The sequence below is a fragment of the Drosophila tropicalis genome, unplaced genomic scaffold (assembly GCF_018151085.1).
Source record: "Drosophila tropicalis isolate 14030-0801.00 unplaced genomic scaffold, ASM1815108v1 contig_1187, whole genome shotgun sequence".
Lineage (NCBI taxonomy): Eukaryota > Metazoa > Arthropoda > Insecta > Diptera > Drosophilidae > Drosophila > Drosophila tropicalis.
Window position 1 is genome coordinate 1162481 of NW_027172559.1, and position 22973 is coordinate 1185453.

The 22973-nt window shown below is 35.2% G+C and overlaps 2 protein-coding genes across 10 annotated transcripts; one reads left to right on the top strand and one right to left on the bottom strand.

The window, feature by feature from the left end:
- Positions 1 to 186: 186 nt before the first annotated feature.
- LOC137575310 (uncharacterized) lies at positions 187 to 22731 on the bottom strand. 2 transcript variants are annotated; one of them, XM_068287807.1, is made up of 3 exons: positions 22693 to 22731; positions 423 to 866; positions 187 to 362 (listed from the first exon to the last, which is right to left on the bottom strand). In XM_068287807.1, exons 1-3 carry the CDS (start codon positions 22714 to 22716, stop codon positions 318 to 320), a joined length of 513 nt encoding a protein of 170 aa, XP_068143908.1. In that variant the 5' UTR covers positions 22717 to 22731; the 3' UTR covers positions 187 to 317. The 2 variants fall into 2 exon arrangements, with proteins under 2 accessions (XP_068143908.1, XP_068143916.1); XM_068287815.1 differs by lacking the exon at positions 22693 to 22731 and adding an exon at positions 904 to 1155 and having other exon boundaries at positions 423 to 824.
- Pvr (PDGF- and VEGF-receptor related) lies at positions 2233 to 22838 on the top strand. 8 transcript variants are annotated; one of them, XM_068287692.1, is made up of 19 exons: positions 2234 to 2375; positions 13795 to 13977; positions 15428 to 15939; positions 16481 to 16655; positions 17062 to 17274; positions 17615 to 17769; positions 17839 to 18016; positions 18088 to 18560; positions 18663 to 18689; positions 18755 to 19064; positions 19133 to 19582; positions 19646 to 20125; positions 20185 to 20344; positions 20644 to 20867; positions 20932 to 21201; positions 21264 to 21513; positions 21581 to 21653; positions 21723 to 21873; positions 22006 to 22838. In XM_068287692.1, the coding sequence occupies exons 2-19, from the start codon at positions 13908 to 13910 to the stop codon at positions 22587 to 22589; spliced, it is 4755 nt and encodes a 1584-aa protein (XP_068143793.1). In that variant the 5' UTR covers positions 2234 to 2375; positions 13795 to 13907; the 3' UTR covers positions 22590 to 22838. The 8 variants fall into 8 exon arrangements, with proteins under 8 accessions (XP_068143808.1, XP_068143793.1, XP_068143801.1 ...); XM_068287700.1 differs by having other exon boundaries at positions 16481 to 16637; XM_068287724.1 differs by having other exon boundaries at positions 2235 to 2375; positions 22171 to 22838.
- The last annotated feature ends 135 nt before the right edge of the window (positions 22839 to 22973 follow it).

Consider the following 22973-nt stretch of genomic DNA (forward strand, 5'->3'; position numbering starts at 1 on the left):
TCTCTCAAACTTTTGCTCAAGACGGTCTACAACAAAATTGCTTCCTTTTCTTCCTTTGCTACTCGAACTCTTTGTGAATGGACTAACATAAGTTTTAATAAGTTTTGTAAGTTTAAAGTGTTATCAAAAATGTTGCGCAAATATAATATATAGATGTATACTGTACAAGAATTTATTACTAATAGATTTCAAATTCGATTGCTTATTTTGTGCACCTCATTACCAAGTTTATTTAATATTTACAACTAAAACAATTTGCAAGACTCATAATAGAATTGGTTAATCCTTAGATGCCCAGGGGTTAAATGACTATAGCATTAGTTCTTGGTAATTTCGATTTCGGCATGGAAACAGGATTTACCCTAAGGAGATCATATTAATGAGAAACAGGTAAAAAGTTATGAGAGAGACAAATCACTTACAGTGTCATGCTTAATTTCGGAATCAATAATCAGATGACCACGAGCCATGCCCAACATGGATTTATACTTGGATAAATCAACTGTATGCTCATTGGAGCAGACCTTCTCCTCTGCCACCGGACAAGATGATGGGGCACCGAAAAGTTTCATAATATCCTTAGCCTCGGTTGAAGCTTGATCAATAGCGGCGCATAGATCCATTTTACCCTCCTTCATCACAATGCCATCTTTTTGGACCTTGAATTTAGTTATAGCCGTGGAGAATGGCTTGTTCTTAATGCAACCCGAGGGAACCAGTTCGCATTTCTTGTTTAATTTGATGCTGAAATCATCGTCCACAGTCATAATGGCATCCTCTCCAGCACAATTATCCATTTTGACCAGTTTGGCTTTGTAGCCATTCTGTGTGAAATAGTTTGCACAATTCGTTGCCATTTCAATATCCTTTCAAGAGAAGTACAGTTAACTTTAAACTACTTACACAAGCCAGAGCCGCATGAAAGGCCATACAACCGAGCAAAAGGAAAACAAGTTTGGAAAACATTTTTCAACGTTTTGAAAGTAACACGAATGGATATCATCCGCAAAGGTCGCACCACTATTTATATAGGCCCCAAAAAGAGACTTTTAGACTCTGATTTGGTAATTATTTGCACATCAAGCGGTATTTGGCTCTGATGATCACTGATCGTTCGGCTCAATTGATCGCTCTGTACCCACTGGCCATTCGCCGATCCATTAAGCCTGCCTATATGTCCCCAATAAGGTGGAATAAACAATTTTTAATTACAGTCAATGTCTGTTCATGCTAGTCATACAATTGTTCTGTCTACCATGTCGATTGCAGCCAGATATACATGTATTTAGTTGTGCTTACATTCAAAATATCTCTGGAAACTATTTATAAAGCTCGTGTCATGCAAGGGTCAACAATTCTTTGTGGAGATTAATAACCATGAGACGGATAACATCATCATTATGTGTTTTTGGAACTCATAACTGTATTGTTTGTAGACATTTCAGCTACATGCTAACTATTTTAGCATTGTGGAAGTTCCGATGAATTGATTCAGTAATTTCAGATTGAAATGATATAACATTAATTAACTTACACGCATGCAGTAAAATAGTAAAAATTCATAACGTCTTTTAGAAGCTACTATATTTATTTATATGTCTGGCAACCCTTCACAACCTGTTTCGCCATGGCTAGCCAAGACAGAAACCTTTCGCCGCAAAAACCAACTATCCAAGTTTAAAACCATCTGTGTCTAAAAAAATCAGCTTATTTAAACTAAAATCTTTGTTGGACTTAAATATTGGTGGATTTTTTCCATTTCAAGTGGATTTTAGAATTTCCTTATTTTCCAAAGTTATGTTTTGGTCAACCCATCCGGTTCACCCTCCATTTGTGAATGTATTACTATCTCTGTCACACGCAGGTAAAGCTCTTAAGCAGTGTTGTCAACTCTTCCAGGCCTAAAAAGCTATAGCCAAATTTAAAAGTAGCTTGAAATGGCAAACTTAACAGTTTTTTCTTTATTTTAATAATGTCTACCATGTATACTGAACAGTTACTATAATATTGAACTAGAAGTTTAGAATATTAATTTATAAGCTCCTTTAACATACCGGTTGAATACAAATTCTTTTTCTCTTGGCTGGCCTATTCCTTCCGCTATTATAGCTAAATAATCAGCACTGCTTGCCGCCTAAGAGCAAGAGAATTTCAAAATTTTCAGTTACTCAGACAACTTTACGCGAAGCGGACGTGTTTGGCGCGCGTGTAAGCCAATTTCTCAAACAATATAATTTCCATTTATTGAAGTATTTAAAGCTGTTCAAACTTGCCGACGACGCAGTTTAAATAACGTTCGGTTCTTTACTAAAAACAAAAGTGTCATATTTTGTTTAAACAAATCAATATATACATATAAAATTTTTTATGAAAATGTAAGCAACAATTTAATTTCGATTTCGTTAAAGAAAAGTGCCTAAATTCAAAATATATAAGCGATGCATCACCAACCAAAAGGTGCTAATACCCGAGCTCAATTATGACAATACATACGTTACCTATACCATAGTAATAAAATTTAGATATAGTATCAATGCAAACAAAATGTTAGATAGAGAGAGAGAGTCGTGTACATATACTCTACTATATATGTACTTGATAGGTAAAAAAAAAAAACACATACAGCTCGAAGTGACAAATACATATACAAAATACTGTGCCGATATTCATTCTAATGCGCAAACACAGCTCAATATCGAATTGGTGTATTGATGCAACGTTATTGAAAGTATCTTATATCAGCCCTTCTATGGATAGAAAACTCTGTGTGTGTGTTTGTGAGAGTGTGAGTGTTGAATATTTACTGACCTTTATTTGTAGATTTGTATGCGTGAGTGTATTATTATCAAATCAGTCGAAATTTTCATTGATAAGTGTTTCCTCTTGTATGAGTGTGCGTATCTCTGTGTTTGTATATGAGTAAATTTTGTGTCAACGGCATTCGGAATTCCAATGAAACGAGACAACAAACACGGCCAACGAGCCAGGTAACCAAGCCGTGATTCATCCATCCCAGTGACGTGTGACACTGGAATTGTTGTTGGTTGTTTTTGTTGTCTCTATCGATGTTGCTTTTGCGGTTAACTGTTAGACTAAAGTGTAGTAAGATTACTCCACCTGTTCTTAATCATCAATCTAGCATCTTCTAACCAACATTTTGTTTATAATGTAAAAAGCTCACCCATATGTATGTACATATATTAAGAGAGAGGGAGAAACCGCTTACGTTTTCTTTGTTTTCTGTTTTCATTATATTTTTTTTGGTAAGATCAACTTTCATAAACCGGTTCTAAAGGTTTTTGACTGTTTTGATAACAAGCGAATTGAACACATAAATACATTTCGAATGCCACAAGAAGAAGATCTTTAGCAAAGTTGTGCGCAAAAAAAACGTAGTTTATGATATTTAAACTCTGTAGTACATAATAAAATTATTAAACTTCCTTGTAAATTGTACACATTGTAAGTTAAAATTTGCATCGATTCGATATCTGTAACACAAGGAAGATCAGAACTGCTTAAGTTTATCACCAAATATGGGCATTGCAAATATCTACATCAACACTCTAAGGTGACTCAACTTTTTATAGCCATGCAAAATTCAAATGGATTTTCCTTCATAAATTTACAATTCTAAAGTATCTCCCCCTATCGTGGCTCCAGTCATATACAAATGTAGTCTTTAGAAAAAGAATATTTATCGTTATTTTTTTTTCACTAGCAAATTGGGTCAAAACACTGCTGCAATTGCTTGCTGTGCCCAATTTGTTTATTGAATGCAGATCTTCTCTCAAAACACTTGAGATCACTCGGGTCCATTTATCATTGACTTCAAACGGTTCGCAGGCTGATGTTGCTGCTGTTGCTGCAACTAATTGTTGCCTCTACGCATATTACCCGGTTGTCTGCTGCACGTCAATCACTTTGGAGTGATGTAGAAAATTGGCCATCAGAAATTTGCCCGTTGGCTAGAAGCCCATTAAATGTATCCAAGAGACTGAAACTAGGAAATCTAGAGGCTTTTTTTTCGCATAAATATTTACTAGAAATGGCCATTTCATGGGAAAACTCCATCCAATAATAAATATTATGATAAGGTACAATAGCAAATAAAAAATGGCAGAATAAATCAATGGAATAACAATTCTGGTGAAATTGTTTTCTGTTCTGTTCTTGCCTGTTGCCTCTCTTGGCCAAACTCTTTTTTCACACCTTTTTTCGCAATGCACATTAATCAGAAATGCCAGCTAACGGTTTACAGGCTCGATACTTTGTGGCATTTATTCTTGTAGCAAGAATCAGTTGGAGGAATAGGGGAGATAGGGTGGGGAGACTAAAACATGGGACCATTTTATGCAATGTTTATGATAAGTGTAGATATGTAGATTTGTCCATGTCAGCTTTTAGATACATACATATAGTCAGAATATATGGACATATGTATGTATGTGATTTCCAAAAATATTCACTGAAAGGTCTTTAACCTACGACTTTATTGAAAGCTATACTTATATGAGTAAGTTTCATTTTGCTTATATATATACTATACTTTTCATTATTTTGCAGTCTCAATGGGACAACCGATGTCCCGCCATTTAGAGTAGAGTAGAGTAATTAGAGAATTGTGCTAAGGAGAAAACTTGGTGGTTCTCAAACAAGCGCTATATAGACAATAAATGACCTCGTGGTTGCTCATTCGAAAGTTAGACTATTAAAATCAAGAAATTTTGCCCATAATTAATGGAAATTTTGGGAAAACTTTTTTTTTTGCATATTGAGACTTCATCATCAACACACAACGTTCATGACCTGACTCAAAGTTAAACTATTGGGCCCACACTTCATAAGCTAACCAATAGCAACCTAAAATTAGAATAAAAGTTGGCTTTAATAGTAGAGTAACAAGTCAACTTGACCAGAAAGTTTCTCCTACCATAATTCATTTCAAGGTCGTTTTGGCTTTGCTAAATTTCATACAGTTTGTTGTGGTTTATTTTTGGCCATTTCTGCACGTCACCAGGCTGAAAATCTGTGAATGGCTTGAAACCGGGTTGAGACTATGTTTGTGTATTGTGGGCCGCAATGCCACAACAACATAAATAATAAATTTTTCGTTTGCCTCGTGTTTGGCTCGTAAAAAGCGTTAAGAATTTATTTTTCGGACAAAGAATGGGGGAGTTATGTGCGATTTGTTTGCCATAAATCATGGACATATTTACGGCTTTCACCTGAGCCAAGAGCCCTAGAGCCCGTTGAAAGAGATTAGTTAGGCTCTATAACTTTCTCTTCATTATGTTTGTGTTACGCAGCAAAAGTTTTCCGGAGCCAAGATTTCTAATTAAACCATAGTGCAAATGCAGTACTTATAAATCAAATTTGAACAAGAAGCGATTTAAATAAAATTAGTAGCAGTATTTTTCCTGGCGCCGCTGTAATATGTTCCTGGCTCATTTCGTTTGTTTTTAAAATTTTCACTGTTTCGATTGGGATTTTTGACCCAATTCAATCAAGACAAAAGATGCAAGTTTGTAAACAAAATGCTATATATATATATTTATTAAACAATTGCAATGCAAAATCTTAAGAATTTCATTTGAGGCCATGGCAAATGAAGGGAAAATAAACATATATATTCGTTTATACGTACATATATAAACCACTTGTCGGCTATTAAATTTATAACATTACTATTTGTTTTTGTGGCCTGTTGTCGCTTTCAATATGGCTAATATATAAATTGGCAAAATGCCACAGGGATTTGGGGGAGCAGTGGTGGGGGGCACAATTGTACAAATGGCTTTAGCAACATTTATATCAAATGCTTTACATGCTCAAATATAAAGCAAGAAATCGGGGAACGAAATCTCTAGCTAAACGTGGGCTTTAGCAACAAGTCTGCGCCGCTTTTTAATGATTCATCCAAGAGATTTGTTTTTTTTTTACTCGACACGTAATTTCACTTTTATATCATCTGTTGAAATTGTGCAAAATAACTTTCTTCTTTGCCCAGTTATATAAGCAAAAAAAAAAAAAAAATCACATGAACTAAGCAGAGTTTTCCTTAATTTAATTCTTTTTTAGTTTCGCTGTTAGTTTATATTCGACGTTAAATCAAGTGAAAAATAAACAAATTGCGAAACTCACATAACCAACTGATAAGTTTATATCTAACAGATAAAACATCAAGTGCCCGCAAGTTGAAAATAAAAACTTGCATATAGGAGGAGGGATTGGTCGGTCCATTATCTTTCACTTTCTAGATATTTTTGTGTTGTTTTTGTTTTGCCAATTTATCAGCTGTGGAACGTTGTATTTGTCTTGTAGATTAGAGAGTTAAAGAAATGAAATAAAAAACAAATACACAAAAGAAGCCCGCATGCTAACTCAACTGGCAGAACAAGGAGGCAAGGCTCTCGAAAGGCGTAACAGATGCTAATGTGGGCGTGACAAGTCTCAGCCCAAAGAGATTGCAGAGCAACACAAAAAAAAAAATCACAGATAAATTGCACAACTGGTTGAAGTTTTTCCACTGCAGTGTGTGGGTGGAAAAGCTGTCAGTTGACAGCGGGAGTTACCGCACTTGCCCCAAAAAAATAAAAAGAAATATATCCGACATAATGGTTTTTTCGGGAGAAAAAAATTCACAAGCTAGGCGAGGCCACAGCGTAGAACCCAAACCTTCAATTGCATGGCCATTTATCAATTAATTCGAATTCAATAGAACAACAAGAACATTTGGCGAAATGTTCTGTCGAAACAAGAATCAACCTACGCCCTGCTGTGAGAGTTTTTTGACCCAACCCAACATTCGGTGGTTAAGGGGAAAATGTGTGAGCTAGACATTTTCCTCTTAACCACCGAATGTTGGTTAATTAATTAAACCCTAGATCTGCAATTACGAAATAGCGAAAACAAATACCTCAACAGCGCGAAAAAGGTAAAAAAAGAATGATTAACGGCTTGACAGTGACAGAGACACATTTGGGTTACTTTTCCTCTACTTGAGTCGTCAAAATTGTTCTACAGTTTCGTAGAGAAAACTGCAAATAATTGCCTTAATACCTAAATTGCTTTGAAAATCAAATCTCTTTAGCAAAGCTATGCAATTCAACCAAATGCAGTTGTTCAGATTCTACTTAAGATTGGATACCTAAATATGCATCACTTGGAGGTCAGCCAAAAAAAAAAAAATAAACACAATTAGCTATGATATATGAAAATTGCCAAGAAGCAAATACAAGAATATAAACTTTTAAAAGAAACTTATTCTAAAGGGTGAGCAGGTTGTCTCAGCGGATTTTGCTATTAGATAACAAATATATTACATTATTTTTAAAATGCCTTAAAATTAATGCGATTTTTTATTTAGAATTTTTATGTGTAAACACTTACTAAAAAGCAATATAAATCAACTAAATCTGTTTATTATTAATTATTATTCTACAGCTGCTGCAAAAAAACTTAGTACAGATTTTAATTCCGCAGACTGAAAAGTTCCTAGCCCTTAGAAAAAAAGTTGAATTTTTGTTAGGGAATAGCTAAATGACGTGTCAACAACAAATTTTTTAAGGCGAGTAATGTTTACTGAGACTTTCTTATGTAAATATATTACATTATGATGGTACCACAAATATTTAAGAAGCAATTTTCTATTAACATGACCATGAGTGTTAATGCTTTGGATACTTTTTCATGCTTTTCCTTCTAAAAAGGATGTACGAACCCGACTAAGGCGACCTCCTCACCCTAAATCTTAATAAATGTATGTAATACAAAAATATGAATGATTAATTTCGTTGTTTTATTCTTTCCGAGAGTTTTACTTACACTTGTGAACATCTATTACAAAAACACAATAAGAAAATTTGATGATGCGTCTAATTATTTTTGGAAAGCGTTTGGTAACTTTCCTAGAAATGTCTTTAAATGTATCTCTACATAATACGAAGACTAGGTACCTTAGTTGGTTGGTAGACATGCCATTTAATTAGGCATTAACGCAACTTTTGCTGAAGCTAATTAAATGGCACGCAATTTATAGTGGGCATGTGCCCAAATGATGATTAGATGGTCTGATCATGTTGATTAGAACCGAATGCCGTAAGCTATGCCTAAACCTAATTCAAGTCCACAGTTTTGGGACAAAACCTACACACACACACACACGCAGCCAAAAATTGAAGGCTTTCAAAGTGGGAAAGTCTGAGACGGAGTGAGTCAATTTGTTGCATAGTGGGTGGCTTGCCACCGCCCCCATCTCACGTTGATTTACGTGCCGCGCATGGGAAACTGTTTACAGATTTCGATAAGACATGACTTAAGATTTGCCCATTTTTCAATTGACAAATCCTATGATTTATGTGTTATATGTTTGTTAGTTTGTTGGCTGGTGTCGCAGTCAATCGCTTAACTAGCTAAAAATCGTTTGTCCCAAATTGCAAATTTTCATTTTGCCTGACTGTAAAATGCACGCTGCTTCGTTTTGCATTTTTAATGAGATTGAAGCATAAAATGCATAAAGTGCAAAAGGAATGAAAATACTTCCTTGTATTTTGTTTTATTTTTTTGTTTCTTCTTTTTTGTTGTTGTTTTAGTTCCATATTTTCTTGGCTACTAGCCAGAGGCATGTTTGTTTTTTGATATTTGTGTAAAACTTTTCCATTAAGTTGTTGCGACGAGGCAAACACAAAGACCGCATGGAAAATCCACTTGACTTTCACACGCAACATGGTTGTGGAGTTACTACTTGCTTACTAGCAAAAGGTCAAAAGAATGTTGTAGGGATGCACAACACAATTGGGCCATAAATTTTCTCTTAGGTGAGATTACATCTTGGCCGTAATAAAAAGAGAAAGGTAAGACCGGATAATAGGCGACACTTTCATTGTGCCAGCCACCCACTAGCAACGCCAATTGCAGCCATAAACTCAGCAATCTGCCTTAATATTGAATTAAACTCGAGTCGGCATAGCACCAAGAAATTAGAATCTACCCGAGTCGAATAAAATAAATTGCAAATTGTTTAAGCAACCCAGGGTCAGATCAAAAAATGGTTGCCAGTCACGTATTTGGTCTGTGGAAAAAAATCAAATGAAAGAGCAACAGAAACGTGGCAACAACCGCAACGGAAAAAAATCTGTTGCACATCCATGAAAAAGTGCAGGTCAACTTTTCATTTATTGGCCATAAAAACTAAAACTGAAATAATATACAAAACTTTGTTTTCGGGCCCATTTAAAACGTTAATAAACTGTCAAAAGTTATGCCATAAAGAAGCGACAAAGGATTTCAAAAAAAAAAAAGAATAACTCACCAATGAAATAGAGTTTTCCAAGATAAAAGAACATTTTGTTTATTGCCTCTGTCTGGCATGGATATTTCACAGTAATAATATTCGAGTTTTGAAGTTTCTTATTCAAATTTCTTTGGAAAAATGTTTTTTGAAAGAAAAAATACTTTGGGGAATTGAGTGTTAATAGTTTTTTTTAGCATTTCATAAACGCAATGCAGTTAAAGTTAACTAAAGTTACTACCCAAGGAAATACTTTCTTGAAAGTCCGCAAAATTCCTGAAATTTTTGTACAAATTCAAAAATATATACATATATTTATATCTTGTCCCATGGATTTTCAAGTAAAATCTGTTTTCACACACAATTTAAGTTGTATTTAAAAATACGATATAAATTTGTCATTCTTTATATAAGCCAGAATCATATTTTGTGTAAATCCGTCTCTATTCTTATCAGGCAAGGAACCATATTGATACAGAACAATATTGTTTTCTAACTTCCTAAGATTTGAAATAAGAGAATAGTTTTGTTTTCATTTACAGAAACACATGGCCTTAGTATGGCATTATCAATTTGAGAATCGTTTGCAATTGATTTTTGTGAATGTTAAATATAGCTTATAAAATTGTTGTCTCTCCAGGCTTTAAGTAATTCTTTTTATAGTTTTGTGAATTGTTTTCTTTTGTTGTCTCTTCAAGCATAACATTCCTTTTGAACAAACGACATCACTATACTTGGACAACGCACACACACACACATTATTAGTACCAAAAGCAGCCTGTTGCTTACTGAAACTAAACAAACTAACATTTTGAAGGGAATTCTCCTCAGAGAGAACGCTATCAGAAATGCAACCTTTCAACCGGTTTTAGTTAACGCGCATACGTAGTGCCCCCCTCTTCCACACACTTTCGCTTCAATGCACAGCATTTTAATTAATACGTAAATATTGTCATTTATGTAAACAAGTTTACATACATATATGTATGTATGCGTTTAGTATGAGTTCCACACTAAATCGCCATACATATGAATAAGTTTGTATGTGCGTCGGTTGAGAGGTCGGTCTTTATTGAATGAATGAATGAATGAATTGTAGCAGTTCGTCACTCGAGCGTGTTCTATCATATGACGTCATGCTCAACACGATGGCTATATATCTCATATAGTCAAAGAATTAGGTCATAAACACAATATGTTAAACATCACAGTTTGTATAACGCAATTAATACGCAAAGTATTTACAAGAAATTTGGTATTGCCCATTGAATATGATATGTATCTCAGTTAAATAAATATTTGCGGCTTTACTAAAGAATTATTAGTTGACTCATTTGATTTTCGTATCGTTGATTTAGTGATAAATATAATTGTTGTTTAAATACAAATTGAACGATGCCATTTGGTGTTTGTGTTGACGCAAATAAAATTCCAGATAGGCTCCACATTTTCTTTACCCTCTTTTACCTGATGGTTGGACTCATTAGGCTTATGCTAATTATCTCCCTGGCAGCAAAACAATCACTGCAATGTCCAGCAATGGCCAGCAGCTGGTCACTGCAATTATGGGGCTTGTTCTAGGGCGGATCGGCATGGCAGGAGCGAGCCTAGCAATTTGCGTTACACGAACGTAAGTTGCCCTTGCAGCTGATGATAAAAATAGCCACACAACAACTGCAGCATGAAAGGCAAAAAGGAGGCGGAAGGAATAAGGCAGAAGGCGTGTCGGCATGGCAACATACATAGCTAAAGACCAACAACAAATGCATTTGCCATAACGAAGCTTAAATACTCTTGCAGTCTCTTAAGGGACAAATATTACAGGACTTCGTTAAAACTCTGGGCAAGGGTATAAAGGAAAGATTGGACAATAGATTTCACAATGACCTTTGGACAAGGCTTTTTTAAAACATTTTTAAGAGTTTTCCTCATTTATGCAGCTCATTTTTCCTTTCATTTTATTTGCATTTCTTTTTGCGACCTTCTATATTCTATAATTCAGGGGCGAAGTCAAGAAGGGTATTTTCAGTTTTCAGCTTCAAAAGTTAATATGATATGATATCCAAATATCTACCAAACGGTTCCTTTTATAACTTGTCTGAAATATATAAATCACCAGTTTGTGTTCCGAATTATTGGAACGTCAACATATGTATAAAATAAACTTAAATCTATTCATAAATTGGAACAGATTCTCGATGTTTCTACAGAGAGACGTTCCTGTGAAACTTTAAAATGCATTATCGAAAAACAAGGAATTTCACCGAAACCGTAAAAACAACTTAATTACTTAAGTAAAAATTCAATAGAAATGTTTTTAAAGCTGCCGCCTTATCATTGGCTAGGAGCAGCCCCTCCTTTATAAGGTCGGGAATGCTTTTCTGAATCAGTTTTAAACATAATCGTAATCGTATAAGTACTGTACCCTGGGAAACTTTAAGAATTTGCAACAAATATTTATACAAATATTTAATCACTTTCTATCACTTTTCAATTCTTAGAATTTTGTAATCGCAATGTGACCTTCAATATATATTAATATAATGCATGGTCGCGCATTGAGCATCCGGTAGCGATTTTATAGAATCTGCATATACATACATACATATGTACATATGCTGAACGCCGTTAGAATTTAAATGTTCAATAGTCTATTTAAAACCTACGCTTATTTCTGGAATTAAGAAAATTTATGATGTTAATAGCAGTATTTCATTAGATACAAAACTAAAATCATCATTGGAAAGATTATAAATATCGTTTTCATAGCCAATGAGGTATTTAAGAAATGTGAAAGAGTAACATCAAAACCAGTTTCATTCTACTGGACAAGCAAGCAGGGCATTCATGGAGAACTGTTCCCGTTTTCAATTGACTCCAGCCATCCTCCAGGTGATTGGTTACAATTTTTGCGCTTGCCAAGTCAATATTGACATAGGAAACTGTTGCGATATTAATGTCAGAGTCAGAACATAATCTTTACTGCTTTTCGGACGTCACTGTCAATTTTTTTTTCAATTAGCTGATACGTTCTTATCAAAACTGATATCAAATGACTAACAAGATCACGACCTCTACCTGGAGAGGGGCCATTATGACAAGGACAAATGACCAATTAGCCGCCTCATAGGTGGTGCACGCCTTCACGCTGTTTATCCTAGCCAATAAAATTCCTGTTTATTGATGTCAGAATTTGGAGAGATGGAACACTTGTTGTTGTTTGATGTTCGAATATCACATGTAATTGGGAAAGTATATTATATTTTAGTTGCCAAATGTTTATGCCACACAGGAAGTGGCCTATAAAACGGGGACAATTTGCTGTTCTAATTTGAGCAAACGCTGGCGTCGATGGCGTCGGTTAGTCAACTTGTTTAATTGTGCATGTCTGGCTGTCATTTAGCTCCTTAGCTTGGCATGAGGAATGTGTGTGTGTGTGGAGCTGACATTGAATTATGGGCAGTTGCCATAAGGGTGACCTGTTGCCCTTACTTCATAAGGTGTGGCATAGTGTGGAAATTAGTGGAAATCCCTTACTAAACCTAACATTTGACATGTCAACTCTAAGCCCGGATGCTTGCATTAATAATTCCCTTATTTTTTTAATGCGGAAATGACATACACAGTTTTTCCACTTTTTTTTTCTTTCTTCCCTCTTTTTTGTACATTTCAATTTGGGTATTTCTTGCATCTTGCAACACTGTTGATCTCCGTCCCATTTCCCTTTCCCATACACACACACAAATCTTTTGTTTTTGCGTTGATAATGCTCAGAGTTCGGATAGATTGTGAGTATACATATAAGGAGGTCATATGTTTAAACATATTACTCTACACTCGGGGTATATTTATGTAAACACATATTTGTTTTTCTTAGATCAGAAATCAGGATATCAATTTATTTAGTCCAGAAGCCATAGCTAGTAAATAGGATAATTAAATATTTAGACATTATGTAAAAAGAAACCTTATCGTTATATCTTTGATTTAAAGATAAATCTCCCAATTCAGTAGTTTCATCAAGAATTAAAGTTAACTAGGATATGAGCTCATTTTAAATAGAAGAATAATATATATTGAATATTAATGGCATTGTTCGAATAATTCTTCTTTATAGGGTATCTAAAAGTCAACGTGTCGTATTATTGATATATATTCTTATTTCTTTTTTGTTTATCAAAAGAAACGCATAATATATATATATAAATGCATGTATATACATACTTACACATATACATAAGTATGTACTTTGCATGTAAAAGCATAAACAGACTTTAAAAACAAATTTATCGTCTTCATTCCAAGATTAAACAGTTGGGGATAACAAGCTCAGTTCACTTTGGGTGGCGAATGAGCTGACAGTGTGTGGAATAGAATACAGCTCTATATAATAAATAAATATTTCTGAACTTGTGTATTAAGTAGAAAGTGAGACATTTAAATTACCATTATTTAAATATTATAATATATTAAAAAAATGTTTAATTCTTTATATTTTACAGTGTAAATGTGATTACGAATTGATGCAATGACATTGCTTAGCTGAATAAATTGTTAAGCACAATTAGTTGTAGGGAAATAAATAATTTATTAAATTTATGCAAAACAATATACAATGACAATGGAAAAAGCAATACTCACTTTGACACTCTTCTGTGTCATTTGGATCTCATGGAGTACAGCATGTAAGTAAAATTTTTTTAAATTGCCTATAAAAAATATCCATCTAACAATAACTGAGATCATCATTTGTAAAAAATTAAATGAAAGAGCAAACAAAGATAAAAATTGCCCATCTGTTATTAATATTCTTTAAATTCGTGAAAATTTCCATATGAAATTCAATGCCAAAATGATTTTTATTTGCACAAATAATTCTTTTTTCCATTATAGAAGATTTCAAATAAGATTCATTCACACATATATATGTATACATATGAATGGTGTGTATATAGATATGAACTACATATAAATATATATGTATATATTGTGATATTTAATTCAATGGCGTTTCATTTCCTGTCATAAGTTTTAAGCGGCCTTCATTTCAATCCATTTTTTCCATTTCTTCAAGTCAAAAAAACTGAGTGTGAAAGATTTGTCGAAAATAAACTACAAGACAACGGTTCGACTTGAAATTTGATAGCTAAGCTGACTATTCTTTTTTTGATCTCTTGTGTGATCTAAATAATGAAACGGCATATACAAATGTATATATTATAATATATGAGCGGACTACAAATTATGATGCTTCAACTTCGTAAAGCACAACTCTGCTGCTATCAGTTAGCGGAGGCAATGTTCAATTATCACTAGAAAAACAAACAATTGCCATGAAAAAAATAAGAAAAAAAACGCCAAAGCAACAACAAAAAACGTCACCAGACCCAAAGGCAGAGAGTGAGGTTCATCCAAGCGCAATGCGGCGTCGGCGGCTGCTGCTGTATCTCGGATGGAGCCATAGCCCATTATGGCAATTAAGGCAAATCACTTAACTATATTACGATAGCGCCACTGAATGAAAAATGGTTTTTGTATAAGGCAAAGATGCCTTACAGCAATGAGAGAGCGTGCGATCATAAAAATAAAACGAATTTCAACTTTCTTTAAGATAGAACAACGATTCTGATGCAAGAGAGTGTAAGAATCAAACTCCAAAACGAACAAGTGCAGAGCTCAGATAAAGTATTTTGAAAATAACGCTAAAATTCTTCTTCTTTTCTGTATTATAAAACTTTATAATATTCAAAAACTTCAAAGATAGCTAAAATTTGTTATTTTTCAGAGACTAGATCACATTAATTTAACATTTTTCATTTATGATGACACACTTTGATTTATTTTTCTATTGTGAAGGAATTCGTAGTGCAATAAAACTTTACTGGACAAATGAATAGAATCACCCTGTTGTATTCGTAACTTTTTCTGTCAATAAAATTGTATAGTATTCAAAAAATGCAGATTTTTATCATTACGAATACATTTCTAAAAAATCTATTAATCTATTTTTCGCTCTCTAAAAAAAAAATATTCAATTAAAAACTCTCGATCAGTGGCAAATTTAAATCTTTTTTGATTTAAGTTCATATGCATGGTTTTAACAATAATTTATTTTACTTTTTTTCTTTTTTTCAGTACCACGACCGTATTATGACGAGGCACTGGAGGAAGTCAACTGTGGCGGTGAAATGGGACAACCACTAATAACACCCTGCAAGAATGCCATTAAACTGGATGCACAGACTAATTACACACTTCAATGCGAAGCCGATGAGCCTGTTGAATGGATTTTTAATTATGAAGTGCTACAGGCCGTTGTCCCTTTTGCCAACACTGAGGATCCGTTGCGGCCCTATGGCTTACAGCTCTTGTTGCTGGAAGTCAGTTTTCGGGAAGTGGGAGCCTACTATTGCATCAAGAAAAGTGCAGTACGCTATGGCGATGTACAGATCAATATGAAAACTGAGGATCTAATCGAGAGTGTTAATAGTAATAACGCTAGTTCAATCTATGTCTACGTTAATGATCCCAATAATTTACTGGCTGATACTCCGCCAATAGTAAAGGCACGACAATACACCGAAGTGATAATACCCTGTAAACCATCAATGCCCGAGACAGAAGTAATACTGTCTTTCAACGGTGATGTTAGTATTGCTTTTTTTTTTTTGTTAATTATCACAATTTATTTATTGATTATTTCTTTTGCCAATTTTTTATGTTTTTATTGAAATGTTAATTTTGTCGTTTGTCGACATAGAATTCTGATAGAGATGAAATTCATTCGCATGCGCTCGAACAGAGCCATTACGCTTTTTACAATGTTTCGAGATATAATGATAAATTCGGTTTCATTCTCTATATTGTTAATGCACCACCTACGCCAATATTGTGTGTATCGAAAATAAACAGAACAAAATTACCAATGACAGTATATTTTGATGGTATGTTTAAATATATTATATTCAGTTAGCTGTATGTAGTTAGCCATCGATTACCATCTGTATATATCTAAATACATTGTAGCAAACCTATATTATTGACTATAACTAAAATTTAAGTCCAACCAGCAAAAGTTACAGCAGAGTCAGTTTAGTTTTTAAGCAGAGAATGAACTTTTTTTTTTAACCTTAAAACCAAATGATATATCTAAATTTAATATCTAAATTGTTAAATTCCCTTATGTAGACATATCCCAGTGAGACATCCGCTCGATACGATCCCCAAAGAGGTTTTGTTCTTGAAGTGCGAAGCATCACCGATGGCGGTGAATATTTTTGTGAGCCGAAAGAGCCAGCTCAAACTAATGAAGATGAATCGACGGTTATTAATGTGCTCTTTTTTGGTAACGATCAAATTGATAGTGAGTTTTTGCACCCCCAAAATCGTGATTTTGTGATTTCTGTCTTTAAATGTCGTAAATATTGCTTTATTATTTGGCTTTGCCTACACCAGGATGATGGATACCAAAAACAAAACATATATACACACATACATTGAGAACATTCGCTTTACACCACCCACAAAAACCACCCACAAAAAAAAAAAAAAAAAAAACACAAAACATGCATTGCTTTTATTTGTGCTAACGAAAAACTTGTTGATCTAAACAGATCTCTTACACTATATCTCTATTTCTCTCTCTTCCCTTCTCTCTCTCTCTCCCCCACGTCTACCTTTATTATCTGTTTTATTAATCATGCACTCGGATTGGACAATGATACAACAAATATAATTAAAATGGTTTTTATTTGATTGGTGTCATTTAGATATATTAACTAACAGAGATCAGGATAATTTTGAAGAAGATGTTACTAACCCTACAAATAGTTATGTCACTAAGATTGAAGATTCTGGTGCTGGTCTTGAATATGATATGGCAGATTACGAAGATACAACAAATTTTGATTTGTTGCGCCATAAGCGTAATCCTACGAACTTAGCCCCAATGATGCCCATGCCCTCAAGTCCACCAAAAGGGCGTAAGTGTTTTTTGTAGTCCTGTTGATTGGTTGTTTTGTTAAATATATATGTATATTTGTTTTCCCTGTTTTAAAGACTTGTTTTTATATTTGTTTTTGGTTGAGTTATGGACTGTTTAATATTAAATACTAATAATCAATTAATCAAGCTTTACATGTTATTTTACATTTGACATTTAATCCTAAAGCAGTATGTCCTTGTCTTATGTAATAATAATTTCTCCTCATTTTCACATATTTTTTGTTTAATGCATGATTCTAAATAACTGCTTGCATTGGCTTAGACACTTTATTATGAGCTTTGAAATAATATTAATGATTTCCTTTTTGAACTAAATAGAAGCAAATCGTCGACTTAATAAACCAGTAATAACATCAACTTCACCCCGTGGACATGTATACTACAATGAATCCTTTGAATTGGTATGCCAGATTTCTGCACCGCCTCAAACAACAATTGACATTGAGTGGAAAATGCCAAGGGGCTTTGATCAGGTAAAGCCATAGGCCACAACCATTGTCAAATAAATGAATATTAATTGAAAATAATTATTTAATTCACAGAGTCGCGCAAAGATAGTGAAACCAGATATTGCTGAACATAGTAAGAATAACACTCATAAGACGGCAAGCAGCATTTTGACTGTAGTTCATGCTGAAGAAAGCGATACCGGAGCCTACAAATGCATTGTTAAGGATGAAACTGGAGAAGAGTTCTCTTCTTTTAAAATCAAAGTAATGGGTAAGTACAACAATCTCAACGGAATATACATATGTATATAACAAAAATAATCAAACCAATTTATGTTGTAGAGCCAAAGTCAAGCTATTTGGATGTCCGAGAACCTTCCAATCATTATAATGTCCGTGAGGTTGCCAATAAAACTATACAAATGACAGCCATTTTTGAAGGATTTCCTGAACCCACATTCAAGTGGTATAAGCCGAATGGGAATGAGATTTGGGAAACAGAGTCCAATTTTAAGATAATATCCACCGAATTGAGTACGACACTGCAGTTATTGAATGCCCAATTGGAAAATAGTGGAACCTACAAACTTAAGGGCACAAATGGTGTTAATTCCAAGCAATTGGAATTTAATGTTAGTGTTATATCTGGTCCTGTACTCAGTATGGAGGATGTTTATGTCCAGGAAGGCCATCAAGCTCATCTCAATTGTACTGTTATGTCGTACCCGACTGCAATAGTTACTTTTCTCTTTAAACCATGCAAATTGGAGCCACGTTGGCCGACCTGTCATAATTTACCACAACAGAATTTCAGTGTAAGTAACTAAAAGCTTCCGTTTCTTTTCTATATTAATCACAATCAATATCTGTTCTGTTTTTGTCCCCAATCTCATCGCCCATTCTGTTCACTTTTGTAGTCGGAAAGTGTTCAAAAACAATTTAAGGTACATATATCAACATTAATTTTCTAAATGTAAACACTAATTGAATACATTTCAAATCAATATAGTTCCAACGTACTACTCGACCTGGTGCTCTAAATGTTGAATTTATACACGAGGTCACTTTCACACCAACTGAACCGGGAATTCTATTTTGTGTGGCACAAAATCTGGTAAATAATAATCTTGTTACGGGAACGACCAAGGCGCATGTCTTGCTGGGTGATATATCGGAGAATATGACTATTTACGGACTAGATCTAACCAAGAAGATTGCCAAGGGCGAAAATGAGAGTATTACATGTGAGGCGTTGGCCTATCATTTTGATGGAAATCTTTTATGGTACCAAAATGGACAACCTATCTCAGAAACTGATGGTAAATTTTATTGTCCTTAAAGTCTAATAGTAATCTCAAATAATTTAAACATTTCGCATCTTTTTTAGATCTCAAAATTACAGAAAGCACTACGAAATATTCGTATAAGAGCACCATTCATTTCAATCCGATTAGAGACAAGGATAGTGGCTCATATCAATGTCGGGCCCAACATATAATGCATTCGCAGGAATATGAATCTCGTGAGATAGATGTTTTTGTTCACGACCCTCAGTCTCCACAATGGGAGTATACCAATTTGAATGCTAAATCGAAAATCGAACGAAATCTTGGTGAATCATTGTCGCTTGAGTGCCGCTCCAAGGCGATTCCTGAGGCTACGGTTCATTGGTACAAGGATGATACGGAATTGCATGAGACCAATTTGACGCATATTTTAGAAAATAAATCCCAACTCTTGATCACACATCTATATCCCAAACACGATGGCCTCTATAGATGTGTAGTGGAAAATCGTTTGGGTAAAATTGAAAATTCCGTCACAGTCGTTATAGCCAGTAAGTAACAATCAGAATTTTCATAGAAAGCAGAGGATTACTGATTTTTCTTCCATTGCTTAGATATGCCTGGCATTAAAAAGACTTGGATATGGGTGGTGGTCTTTTTCTTTGGTGCTCTAATCGCTCTTTGCGCCTTTTTGGCTGTACGTTATAGACAGGAACGTAAACGGCACTTGGAATTGAAGGCCGCTGGTCTGGCTAACTTTGAGGAAGGTGCCGTTGAGCATATAAATCCGGCATTATCTTTGGATGAACAAGCGGATCTGCTTCCCTATAATCGTGAATTTGAATTTCCACGAGAGAAACTTAAGTTAGGCAAACAACTTGGAGCCGGTGCATTCGGTGTTGTCCTGAAGGGCGAAGCCGAGGGCATAAGCCATGAAAATGCAGTAACAATAGTTGCTGTTAAAATGGTTAAACGTACCGCCGACAATGAGGTGGTGCGTGCCCTGGTCTCTGAATTGAAGATCATGGTACATTTGGGCCAGCATCTAAATGTGGTTAACCTTTTGGGCGCTGTTACTAAGAATATTGCGAAACGTAAGTTATTAGATTTTCTAAAGACAATCAGCTAACTAAATTTATTGCCAAAACTAAAGGTGAACTAATGGTCATTGTGGAGTATTGCCGTTTTGGTAATGTGCAAAACTTTTTATTACGCAATCGCAAGTGCTATATCAATCAGATAAATCCCACAAATGATCGCATTGATCCAACCATTATGACCCAGCGTATTTCGGATAATTTTGAACTGCATCGGTAAGTGAATTTTAATGTATTTGATAAATGTTTTTAACTAACCCAACAACAAAAACCGTGTCGCTATTAATAATGTGTTGACTAACTCTATTCTTGTTCTCCTGATTGACTTACTCTCTGCCTACACAAACACACACACACACAAACACACACTAATTTAACATGAAATACACCTACACCCTCCACCCATATATAATAATGTATTGCCTGTGGTTGTTGTGCCTGGTTGTGGTATCTTCTTTCTGTGTCTCCTCGCACTCTTTCTGTTGCGAAACAAAAACCAAAAAACACCTTAACAGTGATGGTGGCTTGAAGTATGCTAATGTTGGTTTCCCGAACCATTCATATATCAATCACATGAACTCTGTAAACAACAACTATACCCAAACTCATCGCAGAAACTCGGAGAATGATCCCAGATCGGGCACAAGAGCAGGTCGACCAGGATCCGCTGGGTATAGTTATGATCGTCAGATGGATACATGTGCCACAGAGGCCACAGTAATGACAACAGTGCCAGAAGGTAAGTCTAAAAAGTTTGACAAATAATCGGCAGATTTTAATTCAATTTTTTGGCTTTTATTTAGATGACCATGTTATGTCAAATAACTCAATACAGCCTGCTTGGCGATCCAATTATAAGACCGATTCAACGGAAGCCATGTCAGTGACCACCAGCGATCTAGTCAGCTGGGCATTTCAGGTTGCCCGTGGCATGGATTATCTATCATCGAAGAAAGTTCTTCATGGTGATTTGGCAGCTCGTAATATACTATTATGCGAAGATAATGTGGTTAAAATTTGTGACTTTGGTCTAGCCCGATCAATGTATCGTGGTGATAACTATAAGAAATCAGGTAATTAAACATATCCATTAATTAAGTGTTTAATTAAACGTTGGGAATTTTTTTTTTTTAAGAGAGTGCAAAACTTCCCATCAAATGGCTGGCACTGGAATCTCTAAGCGATCAAGTTTTCAGCACCTACAGTGACGTTTGGTCATTTGGCATTGTGTTGTGGGAATTATTCTCACTGGCCAAGGTTCCCTATCCGGGCATTGATCCGAATCAGGAGTTGTTTAACAAACTTAATGATGGCTATCGTATGGAAAAGCCACCCTATGCAAATGGTGAGCTGTACGAGATTATGCTCGAGTGTTGGAGAAAGAGGTAAACAGACAATTAAGTCGTTGCACAAGAAAATAGAACTTAAATATGTTGGTCCTTTTGTCTTTAGCCCCGAGAGTCGGCCATTGTTCAATGAGCTGGAGCGACGCTTTGCAAGCATGCTGACCGAGGATGTGGCCAACGTAAGGATATAAAACTGTCATAAATTTGCGAAACAGAATATTGCAATTTATTTACCTGTTTTCCCATAGCACTACCTGGATCTGAACAATCCGTATATGCAATCAAATATGCAATATATGAAAACGCAACCCACTGACTACCTGGCTTTAATGGGTTCACCAGATGAGCCAGCACCGGAACGTCCACGCTATGTAAATGGACATATGGTGCCAGATATACGTAAGTATAACGAAAGATAGTTTTTTCTTTTCATTAGCTTGGATGCTGGTAACTAAATCTGCAACTCATATATATATCATATTTACAACCCACACGCACCACCACCACCACCACTAATCCACCATCGCACAGGCATTGAAGAGTTTCCCGATGACTATCAGGAACCCAGTACAGTCTCTGGCACCGCCATTTTTTCACCCACCCGACTTGAAAGCGATGAAAATGCTGTCAAATTCACCGATTTTCCGGATTTCTCATCCAAACAAACCAACGAAACCTCCTCTTTCACCTTCCCAGATACAGTACGTCAGCAGCACTCACCGACTCTATCGAATAACATGGATGGCGGAGCCCACAAGCCACTGCGCAAGAAGAACGGCCTGCCCACAGTGGATGCAGCTGATCGGGCACCCGAGGAGATACCCATGTTGCATCGTTCTTCCAACTCAGATGATGGCGATCAGTCCAACAACAGTCCGGCACAGCAGAGACGGTTTCCTCAAGTCCTGAAGCAGCAATACGTTACGCCCACACCCTCACCGCGTCATCATGTGGAGACGAAACTCAATGGAGACAACGAGAACTATGTAAATGTAAAGCCACCGCGCAAAAATCTCGCCAAAACGCCAGCAACTGGCACAACAACAGACGCCTTCTCAAATCCCAGTTATCAGCCTCTATCAAAGGTCAATGAGAAGGAGGAGCGAAGGTATTAGGAATGACTCCAAGAATGGAATGGACTACTTCAAGACTAGTTAATAAGTTATTTAGGTTAAAATCGACCCATTTTTCACTTTAAGAAACTTAAAGTCTACTTACAGATTTGTGCCAGGCATTTTCCATTTATCGTTAGAATGTAGGTTTAATTAACATTACTGTCACTTTAGCTATTGTTATTTGTCTATGCATTTGTGTATATATGTTTATTTACTTAATATACAAGAACTTTATTGTGAATATTTAAATTTTGATACGCTTTTTTTATTTACGCGCTTCTGAAAGTTTTAACAGATTCATTATGGAGTTAACAGAATCATCTGAGTCGCTGTTAAGTCGCTGTGACAGTTAACAGGTGAAGTAAACCACAATGTGAATAGTGA